The following is a 15667-nucleotide window of genomic DNA, read 5'->3' on the forward strand; positions in this document are numbered from 1 at the left end:
AATATCCTAAAAAGCACCCCACGATTTTTTATAATGAAATAATATTTTTTTACACTATTTTCAATTTAAAATTATTTTCTATTTTTTAGTTGAATTTTATATAAAGCGTGTTCTTTAGTTTTTTTAACAATTCTTTTGAATTTCGTGATACATTTGTTTTGAACATTATCTAGGATGTTATTGTAAAAGCATATACAATGCCCTACTTACTACCTCGACTTAGCCGAGTAGTAGGCATTATAAGTCTATGTTTGTTCCTGGTGTTAACAATATGGTTATGACAGTTTCTAGCAATTTCACTTATGTGCCTATGTACATACATAACATTATCTACTATTAGAATGTATTGAGTGGCAACATTCAAGATGTTTATTTCTTTAAATTTTTCTCTCAATGATTCTTTAGGACCTAGGTTATAAATAGCGCGAATAGCCCTCTTGTGCAGCACCAAGATAGTATTTATATCGGCAGCATTGCCCCATAGCGATATACCATAGGACGTAATACATTCTATGAAATAACTTAAGTTAACGTTCATTGATGGACCAATGAAGCGGCAATTCAAGCGGCGCGGCAGAGCGAAGTTGCGGGCGGTTGGGCGACACCCGCGCTATTGTTATATGATTTCTTTCCAGAATCTAAGTTTCCTTCGATAGTTTTATTATTGAAGAATTAATTGTGTTTGTTCAACCTCTAATTCCTCTTCCTTTAGAAAGTTAAGTTATGATGTCTTCCTTTCGTAGACATCACTTCACTGACGCTAACATCTCCGTTCCGCTTTCGTGGAAATAGCCTGACAGCTTTGTGGATATCTCCTCTCCTTTCCGCTTTGGTAGCTGCCGAGCCTAAAGCTACCTTTTTAGCTCACTCATCACAATATTCTGCAACGCGTCTAACAATGCAGTCGGTGCCATACTACAACAATGCATCGGAAGTAATTGGCAACCGCTCGGACACTTCTCACAGAAATTCACAGCAAAATAATATGACAGTAAAATTTTCGTAGCATGTTTGAAGGACGCGAATTAATTTTATATTCACAGACCACAAACGTGGAGCGCATGTGAGGAATTAAATAACTCATATCTTCAATGGATCGAGATATCTTTTTTAACGAATGATACTGATACTTTAGGTACCTAGAGCGTTTTGCACAATGTGCGAAGAGTCAGTTACGGTGACACTTCATGGATGGTTTGTGGAGAAATAAGCGGCGAAATAAAACCCAAACTTGCTTTTGATTCTGGACCTTGCTTACTATGTACCTATGAATCTAATCTTCATGCAGAACAATGCCAGTTTTCATACCGAAGGATTCGGATCCATCTCTCGTATTGATATAAAAAAGAATCTGTTAAATTTCTCCTTGTAGCATATATACCTTATAGCATATATAAGTATTATATAATACACTCACTATCTTAAAATAAAAATACACAAGTCGAAGCAGAAAGATCAAGCGATTTTAATGTTTTTTTTTTTACTTTTACTTGCATGGCTCCAATTATTCCACTAACTATTATATAGAAAGTATATGCAAGTAGCAACTGCCAGCCGTTCATAATCATTGTGAATACCTTGATATACTATTTGCACATTTCGCCATTTGTCTATATTAATACATTAGTATAATATAACAGGAGTACTAAGGTACCGACTTATAAATTCGATTGATCACGTCATATTCCTATTTACCTACAGACAACTAACTATTTATGACTATCATTATCATGTCGTATTTCCCTAATAATTTACACGAAGAGGAAAATTAAACACAAATTTATCAACGTCCTAGATACCGATCATTGGTTGATGATACACAGTTCAAATACATTACTTGAAGATCTACAAAAGCAATGTTATAAATTATTTATTTAATAATTTACTAAAACGTGCGGTAAAGCCTCCTCCAATAGTCGGTATCCGTTATAACGATGACTTTATTTTCACATAAATTTCGTGACATTTAGTTGTTATTGAACATCTTACGTATACTACCAATATGCATTCAATCTAAATAATAAATACAAAAATATAATAAGTACAGCGATTCGATGAGTTACCTATTAATAGATTAAATATCATTTGATACTGTATTTTCAATTAAACTAATTAGTTACGTATCATAATTAAGTACTTATAATATGTAATCTCAATCGAATAGATATTAAGGGGGCGTCCATAAATTGCGTAAGGCGTTAGGTGACGGGGCAGTCAAAGCTAATCTCACGTCACGTCGCGGAGAGGGGTCTCATCAAATATCACGTTATCTTCAATCCGCAAGAACCAAAATTTAATTGTACCCGGGTTAAGTATATAAAAAAAGAGCGGATGTTTTAATTATTAGTCTAATTTAAAAGATTCAAACATTTTTTTACAATGAATCCAACGCAATCAAGCACAAATATAATTTTTTACATATAAATTACGCATTTTTAAATATCTCACGTGATCTCAGAGTAGTGTAGTACGCGGTCGAGCAAAATCTCACATCTCGCCAAGGGGAGAGGGACGGTCGAAAAATCGCCTCACGTAATATATGATTAATACATGTTGTTATATTACAATATCTATAAAGTGTACTCAATAATAATAAATAAAATTAACTTAAATTGACAATAATTATATAAAATTAACAGATCACAATTTTTTAAGCCTTAGAAAAATAATTGATTAGAACCAAAATCAATGGCGGTAACTTTTATGTATAAACTACCATCTTTCATAAATAATGACACTTTTTACCACTAAGTTTAATACTTTTTTTTATTGATACAAAGATACGGGACTAGCTCGATGGTCTCATGCCAGAGTTTGGCGAGTCAACATGTCCTGAGGATGCCTCGTGTAGACGCGAAACACGTGTCGACTTGTTTTAAGACAAATATTGGCGGAATTAACACTACGGATAACTCAAAACATTTGGATAATTATGGATTTCCGCAAAGTAAAGCCTTTTTAAAGTTTATTTGACTTTGATTTATAAAAAAATTACTGCTGTGTAGTCACAATCTTGCCTGCATCGTGCAAAGCCTCCCACTAATATGATATCTTGAAAACAAAAATGGATGTAAGTACTTGGCTTACTGCATCATTCAGTATTCATATACTGTATCATATATCAGTCAGCGCTTCCCTAAATTTTCAATGATACTGATATAATAATTAATAATATATACCTGAAATACTGCATGCAAAATATCTTTGTCGACAATTTTTTTGAGTCCTGTCTTAACTATAATATTATATTTTTTTTTATTATATGGCACTAATATTGAAGAAAAATTCTGACGAAAATGAGAAAAGGACTCTATCCGAAAGTTCGAGTACTACGAATCATAAATGAATTACTACATATTTCATTCTAAGTGGCCTTACTACAGAAGAAAAATATTCAATTATATCGCGATATTAACGGCATCATCAAAACAATCACAATTATTTCATCCGAGATAATGCTTGTTAAGTCATACTTTGACCTATAAAATCATTAAAATTAGGTTCATAATATTATCTCAATACAGCAGAAGCAATACAATAAATTTTGCTAAATATTAATACCCATTGATAGATTAGATAAACTTTACGTCTAGTTACTTTCTAAATTTAAATTAGTAATTTTCAGAATGTAGTCTGTACAAGAGATTCAACAAAATACATTATAAAACAGATACTCACAACAATAACTCAATTTTAACATTAGCAATGATTTGGTAAAATTAATGTTGTATATTATAATTCAACATCCTTCGAAACAGTTCATCATTTTGATATACTTATTGGTAATAGATGTGGTACCGCTGAAGACACTGCACCACAAGTTCAGATCTGGAGGCTCGAGGGCTCTCTAGTCCACATAATCCACGTATAAAGTCCGATTATACTCATAGTACTTCTTTATAATCGCGAGCATTGTGTGTAAGTGGTCCAAGGTACTAAAGCCTTAGCGTTCCACCTTCTTTCAAAAGTTCAGTCCTAGCTGCAGCTTAAGAAAACTACCAGGTCCGTTTTGAAATCGTGCGCCACGAATTAAATAAAACGAGGTGTGCATTTGATAAAGACAAGTTATTTTTGCTTAACAAACAAATTTTCTGTTTCAGAGAAAACTGTTAATTATTTGATTATAGGTATAAATGTTAACATAACCTGAAGTTTTACCGAAATTATTTTTTTTTACTGAAAAACTATTGATTTCCTCAGAACAAAAGTACACTAGGGGGTCAGGATTACCCCCTCTCTTCCCTGAACTCTCTCCCGCCGCCCAATTCAGGGCGCACAGTTCATAATTTTTACCAAACTACCAGCCGTTCGATATTACAGTAAGTTGCTCTGAAACACAAGTCGGGAAGACTATATACTTACCTTTTGGATAGTCTAACAGTAAATAATAATAAGCCTAAACCTGGCAACTCATCCGAAACATTAGTTGATGTCTTTATAAAAAGCACAATAGGCATTTATTTTCTAAAAGGTACATATTATGTTTGTGTACATTAATCCATGTTGTGTGTATTTTTCAATTATACATTCAAAAATGGCGTTTAGAAGGAACTGGAATCTTCCTGGAAGAACTAAAGATACATACACCACTATCATTACACTCCATTTTCTAAACGTAAGTATACACGCTATAGCTACAGCCATCAAAGAAACCGCCGCCGCCCCTATAATAGGAAGGAATTATGTTATGATGTCAGGATTCTCTCTGACAATGTGGCTGTGCTTACTACGCTAGAGATTACCGCCTTTACATAAGCGGCAATCTACGAGCGCTTTACCTAATGCTTGAAATGAGTTGCCTCTGATAACAGGACGTAACAATTCTGCGGATGAACTGGCCAGACTAGGCTCAGTGTCTCAGGTGGCTAGGTATGTCACTAAATTAGCCAAATACGACCTTGGCTAGGCTTTTTTAACAATAACATTCGTAATGGCCGATGGACAAACCTCAAAAGCTGTAGACAATCAAAAGGACAATGCCTACACTATTACCCAGGCTAACTGTTGACTCTGCTTAAAAAATCACTAGGCGTGTACCTCAACAGGACACATACCAAAAATAAACACCTCACAATATGAACAGCCTAATGCACAGCCTGATAGTTAGAAGAAGAGCCAACCCTGCACGCAAAATGGACGAAATTAATAATATTTGTTGAAACATCTTGATGATTTGAAAGTAAACAGTCACCTACCGACAAAAACCAAATAAAATAAGTGTTATAATTCATCACATTGTGTTTTAATTATTTGAGAGAACTTTGCCAATTGTACAAATAATTAACCATTATAAATATAATAAATAAACATATTGAAAAATAATTTATACACACTCATTTTACTGTGTACCTGTCAAGGAGCTTCAAGAGTATACAGGAATGTTAAAGCTAAGCTCGTAATAACATTATATTGTCATGTATAAAATATTATGTGATAGTTATTGTCACAAATTCTACAGTTTTACAACTAGCAACAATTATGAGAGACAAGAGATCATTAAGTGAACATAAATCAAGATTTATAATTTGTATAACATTAATACAATAAATAATACTGAAACAGCAATAGTCTGCTATAAAATAGGTTAATATTAATATTCAGTCATGAGTTGTGTCTTCAATTTTTTTTTCAAAGTCTTCATGTAAAACAACAGTGGTTGCACTTATATTAGAAGGACTATGAGAAGTAGTTATGTTTGTTCGGTTACTTTCTGCTAAGTGTTCTAGCTCATGGCTTTCTAGATCAGGAACATCAGAACATATTGAGCTTACTTTTGATTCAGCTTTTTTCTCCTCAACTAGAGTTTCTTTCGTTGTATTAGAGCCAAACACATGAAGCATGGAGCAGAGAAAAAATGTTGCGTAAAACCAACTTATTAACATAATTAAAAAAAGAAATAACCCTATTTGTGAATATGGTAGTAGGTTGGAAAACAATAAGAATATCCCTGAACAGCCTGTTGTTAGGGCAGCCGCTGCAGTAGGCCCAGATGATGCACAGAGAGCATATTTCACTCTTGCTGCTTTTGTGCCATTCGCATTGGTGTAGCTAAGAGCATAATGCAAACTAAAATCTACAGCTAACCCTGCTGAAAGGGAGATAGACACACTTTCAAGAACATTTAATTTCCAACCAATTAGTACTAAAGTAGCTATTGTTACTGTGGCAGAAAATATCATGGCTATGAGAGCACATAAACTCACAACAAAACTAAAGGTTGATGGCAAAAGGACAATAAATCCTAATGCAGCTGAAAGTAAAAGAGCCATCACAGTCCCACTAGCCAGTGTTTTTTGTAAGTCATAGAACTGAAGATCTGAGATAAACCAACCATTTTTCATACCTTCAGGAGCAAACTTTAATGTGTGTTGTGTCCAATTTTCAACATTAATAAAGAAATCATTCATATCTTTGTAAGACATAGAATAAGGAACATTGCTTTCAAATTCAACAACTATTGCAGCAACTGTAGGAGGCCTAGAGCTACGTAAAAATTTGGGGCCAGCAATTCCAGGCATAAATATTTCACGAGGGGTTTGATATAAAGATTCCATTGCTTTTATAATACAATAATCAAATACATCTTTAGAATATGGAAAATGGGAAGATTCACAACATGGAGTTCTATTTAATTTATCAATAACATCATAACATTGTCTACTCATATACATTTTAAAGCTTTCAATAAAGCAATTAGGTAATAAAGGGCCTGTGTGTTGGTAAAAATTCTGTATTTTCAAATCTGAACAGAAATTAGACAACCATACCTGAGATTTTGGGTCAGATATATTAAAATGTTCATCAAACATAAGTTTCCCCCTTGATGAGGGATCCATATGGCTACCATTATCAATTGCTTTTATGCCCCATATCCATCGAAGAGGCATTGTAATGACCATACCAGTATCTCTTGTAAATTTTTCAAACAAATAATGCTGACTATATTCATGATCATATTGCTCAAAAGGATGTGTTTTTTGGAATAATTGGAACTGTTTAGTATTTGGCAACTGGAGACCTGGATAATAGAATACTATAATAACACTGATGAGTCCTATGGAACCCAAAAAGATAGCTAAAACTACATGCAACCTCATGATACTAGCTGTAATAAGTCTATTCACTACTAATCTGATATCCTCTCCAACATTATTTATAAATTTGTTAAAAACATCAAAAATACCATTCCTACTTACACACACTTTAACATCTATCAAAAATACTGACGCTGGCAACCAAGACACCATAAATAAAAAGTTAACTAATACTGATGTACCAGCAAAAATGCTGAAACAGTTAATGGCCGGAATGTAGCTTACATAAGATGCAAAAAAAGCTACTGATGTTGTCAAAGTAGTAACAAAAATGGCTGTAACTGAATGTCTAAGAGTTTCCTCGACAATTTGCACCAGTATTGTTTCACCAGCACTCGATACATTTTTTAAATCAGTAAAACCATTTTCTTGTGCAATAATATTGTCTTTCATGAGCCTTTTGCTAATCATCTTCCATACTTTACAATATAGAAATGCATCATCAGCTCCTATCCCTATCACAACAACTACAACTAGTAAATTCATGAATGGAAAAAATTCTAACAAAAACACATAAACATATAAAAAGTATGCAACCCCCAGAGAATATATTATTGCAGCAAATAATAATATTGTTAGTAATAAGGATTTCGTATAAATCCAGACACAGAGAAAAACAAAAACACCACCAACTCCCATGAGCCAAGTGTCTCTAATTACCCATAAATCAAAGAGTGCATTTTTCAACCCTAACTGCATTGCTGGTACAAAAATATTGCCATAAGTTAAATTAGTGCTTTGAAGTCTATTGTAAAATGGCAAAATAGTACTACTTGCTGGCAGTGGAAGGAATAACATCATGCTTCTTACAAAGCTGTTAGAAATATTTTGAGGGGAAAAAGCATCAGAATCAATTAAATAAAATAACAAGTGATAAATTGCATCATGTTGAGTACAATATTTGGGTACTCTACAGCGATTCATCCCACATGATGCCATCAAAGTAAAATTATGAAAATAGCCTGCACATTTTATCAACAATTCCACAGTTGCACTAACATCTTTTTTTGTTATATCATTACATGTTCTCTTACCAGATAGAATAGAAATATAGTTTGGCACACTCCAAATGGGACAACAGAGCTCTTCTGAAAGTGATGATCTTTGGCAAATTTTTGTATAAGCTGTACTACCAACCTGTACAAGCATTGATTGTAATTCACATATTTCCATAATATTTTCATAATTCAATAGAGAAGCTCCATCTAAACTAGATACAACCAAATGAGCATAGTCAGACATAGGAGCGCCACAAATTCCAGATGCATAGTTGTGTTGTGTAAAATTTAAAGGTATAAGCTGCATTTCCTTCAGGGACTTCCATTGCCTCCATGTATGATTTCTGAGAAAAGCAGTTTCTTCATCTTCAAATGAAACATTTTTGCCAAAGCTCCAATGAACATGGTTCTGTGTTACTTTCAAATCTGATGATTTATAAGAAGTTTTTGCAAATTTGGTGCTATTATTACGAATTTTCTTGTTTTTTCTTTCTTTCTTCCGACCATTCCCAAACCGTATATTATGATTCACAATATTGTGGTATGAAAGATTCATTCGAATCTGATCTTCTATTTCCTTTGGATTAACAGCAAGCCTCCTTGACGGACGGGTTTCATCAATCAGATTTTCCCATGAGATGAAGCGATGGGCTAAGCTAGTCCCTCGGGTTTCAAAACCGATGATTGGGTCAGAAAATGAAGGCAATTGATGACACACGAGAGGTATTAGAGTAAGCGTTGTAGAAATAATTCCCACAATAAACATAACCAGATAAGAATTTCGAACAATAAATCTGGCGTAAGCTGCTAACATCTTTAAATCTTAGTGGTTTGAGCTTCATAATTGACTACTTCATGTTTCGGAAAATACTGTTCAGAAGGAATGAATAAATTATTTTAATTAGGTAACAATAAGAATTACATTTTTGTACCTTTTGTTTAAATAATAATAAATTTTTAAGGTAAACATTTATGTAGTACTCGCGAATAAAAAAAATCAAAATAAATATGTTGGTATTGGCAGGTTTGAACGTAAGATTGAAATTTGAAGATTTTAATTTTGAAGGTCTCGACAATTGTCATTATTTTTTCCACAGATTAAATTTTCAGCAGAGGTAAAACAGGGCTAATCTTGGGAAGGAGCTATTTTTGGATATGGCAAAACCGTGCCATAACAAAAATAGTATTGGCCTATGGACTTGCATCCCGTGCCACTAAATAAATTAAAAAAAAAAAAACAAAAATAGTAAGGAATAGCTAGCAAAATATTACTTTATTATTACAATTTTATTACGACAATCATCATTTTTTATAGTTACACATTCAACATCTGCGTGGGTTGCCATGATGATAGTTATTTAGTTAAATCTTTTCAATAAGAAAGTATCGAAACTACAAATCTATTTAAGAGCTCTAATTGACTCAATGTTTTATGACATCCAATAAAATTAATTGTTTCTTTTACACCTGCAAGCAAACTTTGTAGAATCAGAACTTGCTTTACATAGTAAAATTCATTAATTTAATTAGGTTTTACTGATAAATTTAAATCATCTAATTTGACTATTCTATTCTATTCTTCCTACTATGGCTCCAGGTATACCACAAGTTTGCCAATGTCACGTTAAGGTAGACCACCAAGCTTAGAGTATTCTTTTACTAATTTTAATGGTATTGATCGGTGCTTAAGATTGAAACAAGTTTTATTTTCTTATACCTGAAACAAATATACATGCTGTTAGGACTATAGACAAACACAAATATAATTACTTAAATTATTTGATATAAGTACTTAGTGCTATTTACAACTTAATCTTATTTATTTTAATATATTTACACAAAATATATACAAAAGGAGTGAAAACTAGGGAGAGGAGACATTTAAAGGAAGTTGGGCGGGGAATTTCAGGAGGTATAAAATTGTATAAAGAAGGTTGTGTTATAATTTGACTACACTTGGCAGTTGTGGACACTTTTTCTATGTTGTGTTCCACACACCTTGGTAAGAACCTTCTATTTTATTGTTTGCAATGTTCCAACATTTAAATTGGATGGTTCAATGTTATGTATCAAACTCACAAATTAAAAAATACAGAGTACACAAAGGCATCTGTAATAGCACCAGATTTTTGTGATAGTCTGAGATTTCATTCATTTAATAGCTTCTATGATTATGAGTTGCTTAACTTCGGAACAGTGCCCGTGATTAATGCGGAATTTCTAAGCGGTGTCTTCTACACACAATTAAGCAACTTCTCTAAGCAACGCCAAGTGATCTAGTTGTAGCTACACGGGGATTCGCCATACAAGAGATTACAGCAATACTCCATATATTATGGCCGTACCTGCGCTTTGTAGAGCACCAAACTGTGGGCTGACTTGTAGAATACTTCAAGACTGTTGTTGTATTCTTTTATGATGCCCAGCTTTGTCTTTACCTTCCAGATGACCGCGGGATTGGCGATCGCTCGAGATTTCGAGATCCAGTATTCCAATACTAAGGAAAGGAAGGAACAAACGCAGGAACTTAAGTCTATAATAAAATAAAATAAGCTATAAAGACTTAAGGTTCATAAATATTATAAATGATACATAACTAAATATAAATTAAAATCTTTATCATATGTTAAGTTAAATAGCTTGACTTTCGACAAAGGCCTCCTCTAAAGATTTCCAACCCTCTTTGTCTTTCGCTATTTGGATCCATTTAGGACCAGCGACTCTTTTTACTTCATCTTCCCAACGTTTAGTTTGTCGCCTTTTTCTTCTACTACCACTCTGTTATTATTTTAATCAATTTTTCTTGTTTTTCTTTTAACATGTGTCCTATCCATTGCCATTTCAGTGTTCTGCATATGTTCTGTATATTTTGCGTCTTTGAATTTAGTCATACTTTTTATATCTTTCAATTTCACCTCTTGTCTTATTTTAACTCCAATTACGCTTCTTTTTATGCTCTTTTGACAGACATTTATTGATAATTGTTCGGTTAGGGCCCATGTCTGACAACCATAGGTCAACCAAAGTAAGATACGCATATTATAAAAAATTCTTTTCTCTTTAATTGGCATTCTCTTATCCTTCATAACTTCACTGAGGGACCAATATCTCTTCCAAGTATTGGCTATGCTCCTATTAATTTCCTTACGCATAGTATTAGTTCCCGAAATTAACTGTCCTAGATAAGTGTAATCTTCGACGTACTCTATTTGTTCCGTATTTAACGTGATTTTATATCTTTTTGAAGAGTTTGCCATGATTACTACTTCAGGCATTTAGGAAGCTCTAATACCGCGGGATGGTCACGGTGTTTTTCTGTCGTCGTCAAGAGTCGAGTTGGAGTTGGAGGCATAAGATCGGCTTTCACTTTTGCCATATGAGCCAGGGTGTCATTTCCATGCCCTGTGAGTTGTGACTATCAGTTTGACAAACAAACATTATCGATTTTATTACAACTTTACAACAAATCTACAAAAAAATTTTTTGGATTCTTCCTCACTCTTATCAAATTATATTTTTGTTTATGGCAATTAAAACTGTTGTCTCTGACACCTTGTGATCACAAGACTCTTCCGTTTTGAGTTGTCTGTCACCGTACGAATTGGAGAAAAAGGCCGTCCCGTTTGGGATTATTTGGTTCAGGAACTCCAATTGACCCTAAAATATCTCAAAATGAGATACTTTTTAACGTACCTGTTGGCGCTGCTAGTGGTGATCGTCATACCCATAGTTTCTATGTTCTATCTTCTCAGTGGAAAGGGTGAGCAACTAAGTCTTGGATGGTTCCTGGAGAATACTTCCCCCTATATGTGGGGAACCCTGGGTATCGCATTTGCTGTGTCGTTCTCGGTCGTTGGCGCTGCGATGGGTATCCACACGGTCGGCACGAGCATAGTTGGCGGAGGTGTCAAAGCGCCAAGAATCAAGACGAAGAATTTGATTTCTGTGATTTTCTGCGAAGCTGTGGCTATTTATGGATTAATCACTGCAATTGTGCTATCGGGAATATTGGAGAAGTATACTGAACCACTTCTTGATTTGAATATTAAACAGCAAAACTGGATGGCTGGCTATGTGATGTTTGGTGCTGGTTTGGCTGTGGGCTTAGTAAACCTATTCTGTGGCATCGCAGTTGGTATTGTTGGCTCAGGAGCTGCACTCTCAGACGCTGCAAATGCAGCACTCTTTGTAAAGATCCTCATTGTTGAAATTTTTGGATCTGCCATTGGTCTATTTGGCTTGATTGTCGGTATTTACATGACATCTAAGGTCAAAATGGGCAACCAGTAAATTGGAGCAGTAAACTTGGAAGTAAGTGTGAGTATAATTTTTACTTATTTATTTGATAAAATTATTTGTAGGGCCTGATAATTATCCTTAACATATGGTTGGCACTTGGTGAAAGATCCCATATAGCAAAATGTTGCAATAAAATGAACCTGTTATATAAATTCATCAAATAAACCCAATTCAAAATCAATTATATTTATTTAAAATAGCATTTTTAATCACCTAGAATGTCAAAAACTATCATCTATTTGAACAGCCTGAGGGTGGTTGTGCCATCATCAAGGTGTGGAATCATTAAGAAAGTCATTTATGGTATAGTTACCTTTACAACATTAATCTCTCTTAACAATTCTACATTTACTTTGTCCATTTTCTGACTTACTAACTTGACTTAACAGAGTAGTAGGCATCAAAAGTAGTTTATTTGTGGTGTTGACATTATAATTACCAGTTTCTAGAAAATGTCCAAAGTGAGTTACTAATTACTCATAGAAACAAACTTGATTCTGTTTAAAATTTAGATTAAAACATCTAGTAGTTTTTTCTTATATCATTCAACATATTATACTATTACTTGATTTTAAATTAATACTTTTATACTAATGTGCTCTGTTAAAACCATTTTAACTATAGAATAAATTGTCAGGCATTCTCTTAACATAACTTAAAAAAATTCTAAAAATTCAAAAAGAGTAGCAAAAATATTGAGAACACTATAGATCTCCTATTAATAAAATTCCATATACTGTGGATGATGTTTCTTCCTGTGGTGTTTCTTAGTTAATATGATATTGGTACCAAAAAATAGAACAAGAGCTTTTTGTCCTTAATAATGAATTGCTCACTAAACATTTGTCAACTGGGTTAAGAGGATATGGACTTAGATTACCACTTACTTTCATGATTCACATGATGTGCTAGGTGGTTCACCTTCCTACTCAATATGAACTGGGCTGACCAATATAATAAAAATACAATAGCCAGACTCATAAGAAGAGCTGTTAAACCACCCTGAAATAATATTATGCACTTTATTCCATCTATTGACAAGTTATAATTTATAAATACAAAATTATTAGTTAAACTAAAGTAGCTGCCACCAGCAACTTGTCCATCCTTACATTACATTTATTAAACCTGTTTGTTCTATAACATGTGTCAAATATCATTGGGGTCCATTAATAGCCGTTCCCAATATTCAGTCTATCTCCAGTTGTGGCCTACTTGAGATAAAAATCGTAACTATCATTGACTTTTCTGTCTGTTGAAACTTATTGATAAAAACTCACCTTATCCACACACTGTCTTTCAATGGGATGATGTATAGCTATCAGTAATAGAAGCTTGTATGGAAATTGTGTTTGTCGCAATATAAGGCGATAAGAGTGACTTATTGGGTATATCAGGACAGCTTCAGATTATTGACAGCTAATTACTGACAGTCAAAGGTAGTAATTTATCTCTATGTGTAAAGTGTATATTGGGAAAGGCCATTAGTTGTTTTGGCATTATTGACAAAGAACAACATACATACCTTTAAACTATAGGGTACACTATACAGCATGTATATTTACAAATTAAAAGAAATACACCTAGAATTATTGTTGTATTTTAATACCGACAAGGCTTGGTAGTTCAATTGATGGCACATATGTATAGTGTATGTGGATGATTATTTTGGAATAGATGCCATACAGACATTTGTCAGACACATTATTTCCAGGTGACTTGCTCTCTGATCTGGGTTGTTGGCAAATAATCTTTTCAGATGTGATTCATCACTTAATATGATTATTATTGAATATGATTTCCTTTTCAGTGTACAAAAGCACTGGAACAACTCACCTTGACCAAAACCAACTTGATGTGCTTGAAGACATAACTATTTAAGAAGCAACTTAAGCTAGTACTACTTAAGTGTTGGACTATTATACTTCAAATAATGTTTATAAACTTTAACAGGTATTTCCATAATCTTGGTGGTAATCATTGTAAAATATTTGGTCTCAGCCACATCATATTATGATTAACTCTGTAATAAAATATACTTGTCATGTTTGACCCTTTTCTTTTTTTTAATATAGCTCAGACCAAATGTTATTACAATAGTTATATTGTGTTTTGGAGTGTTTCAGGATGACTTAACCAGAGATTGAAATAAATTATAATAAATGAAATATATCATACCATCCAAAGTGAATCAAATAACTTATGTTAAAATGATTAGATTAGCAGTGAGTGTAAAGAAAGAAGATGAAGTAATTTTTTACAGTATTTTTTAATTATAGCACAAAACTGCTGTATCTGGTCATTTTGAGGCTTAAACATTCCACAAAGTCATACACTGATTGGTATAATGCTGTATATAAATACTCGTTGATTATAAATTTTTCAACAAGCAACAAAGAAAACTGCAAATATAAAAATCCAATATCATAGCAATTAGAACCTTAGTGTTGAAGTGTATATTTTTTCTGTGTCCAGTTGGATAACATATATTTCGATGTGTGCTTAAATTTCAAAATGTAAATATTAGCTTGCTTCAATCTATTCTATGTACTTGTTTATTATGACATTAATTTATTGTAAATTTATAACTATTCAGAAAGAAACTAGATGTTAAAATGAATGTTGAACAAAATGTCATGCAATGAAAAACATAGATGTTTGACATAAGTTTATTAAAAGTATTAATGTCAGTCATAAAGTACCGTTAACTGATTTCTAAGTTATAATATTTGTGCAAATGTAGATATTATGTATGTTGATGAATAAATAGATAAAAGTTATGTTTCATTTCATTTAAATACCTTTGTGATAGGATATTGATTTGGCATACTTTATACAATACATTATGTACCAAAACTCAAGTGAAGAGGGGTCAAAAAAAAAGTGTACAAAAACTCTGGTCTCAGTTATTTTTATACTGAACATGAACATCCACAACACCTCCGGTCAAGAGATGTGTTGCCAGCCTTTAAGTAGGGAGGATACTCTAATCTTGAATGTCTCTAAGTATATCACTTTGGTTCGGGAAAACAATTGCAGCTGGTAAATATTGGATCTCCGTGGAATCAATTAAAAATTGGCCCTTATGTGTAATGTTTTATTTTAAAATGTGCAATATTTTTCGTGTGGAAAGGATCCAGGAATCTGGCAATGTTGTTGTCAGCTTCCTTTTTTATTTAATACTAAAACATATGTCCTTAATGAATTTCTTCAATGCCCATTACCTCTTCGCGATCCCGTACCTCTAAGCTTCAAATCTTCAAACTTACCGAGCGA

At 33.2% G+C, this 15667-nt stretch overlaps 2 protein-coding genes across 3 annotated transcripts; one reads left to right on the forward strand and one right to left on the reverse strand.

The window, feature by feature from the left end:
• Nucleotides 1-1779: 1779 nt before the first annotated feature.
• On the reverse strand, nucleotides 1780-9111 carry LOC126977051 (protein dispatched). Its single transcript, XM_050825714.1, has one exon. The coding sequence runs from the start codon at nucleotides 8904-8906 to the stop codon at nucleotides 5598-5600; it is 3309 nt and encodes a 1102-aa protein (XP_050681671.1). The 5' UTR covers nucleotides 8907-9111; the 3' UTR covers nucleotides 1780-5597.
• Nucleotides 9112-11648: 2537 nt separating this feature from the next.
• On the forward strand, nucleotides 11649-15171 carry LOC126977073 (V-type proton ATPase 21 kDa proteolipid subunit c''). 2 transcript variants are annotated; one of them, XM_050825768.1, is made up of 2 exons: nucleotides 11649-12403; nucleotides 14202-15171. In XM_050825768.1, the coding sequence occupies exon 1, from the start codon at nucleotides 11765-11767 to the stop codon at nucleotides 12380-12382; it is 618 nt and encodes a 205-aa protein (XP_050681725.1). In that variant the 5' UTR covers nucleotides 11649-11764; the 3' UTR covers nucleotides 12383-12403; nucleotides 14202-15171. The 2 variants fall into 2 exon arrangements, with proteins under 2 accessions (XP_050681725.1, XP_050681724.1); XM_050825767.1 differs by having other exon boundaries at nucleotides 11651-12409.
• The last annotated feature ends 496 nt before the right edge of the window (nucleotides 15172-15667 follow it).

Source organism: Leptidea sinapis, chromosome 43, assembly GCF_905404315.1.
Source record: "Leptidea sinapis chromosome 43, ilLepSina1.1, whole genome shotgun sequence".
Classification (NCBI taxonomy): Eukaryota; Metazoa; Arthropoda; class Insecta; order Lepidoptera; family Pieridae; genus Leptidea; species Leptidea sinapis.

Bases quoted from the DNA above. Each gene is read 5' to 3' on its own strand.
- LOC126977073 (XM_050825768.1), top strand. From the start codon at position 11,765: ATGAGATACTTTTTAACGTACCTGTTGGCGCTGCTAGTGGTGATCGTC.
- LOC126977051 (XM_050825714.1), bottom strand. From the start codon at position 8,906: ATGTTAGCAGCTTACGCCAGATTTATTGTTCGAAATTCTTATCTGGTT.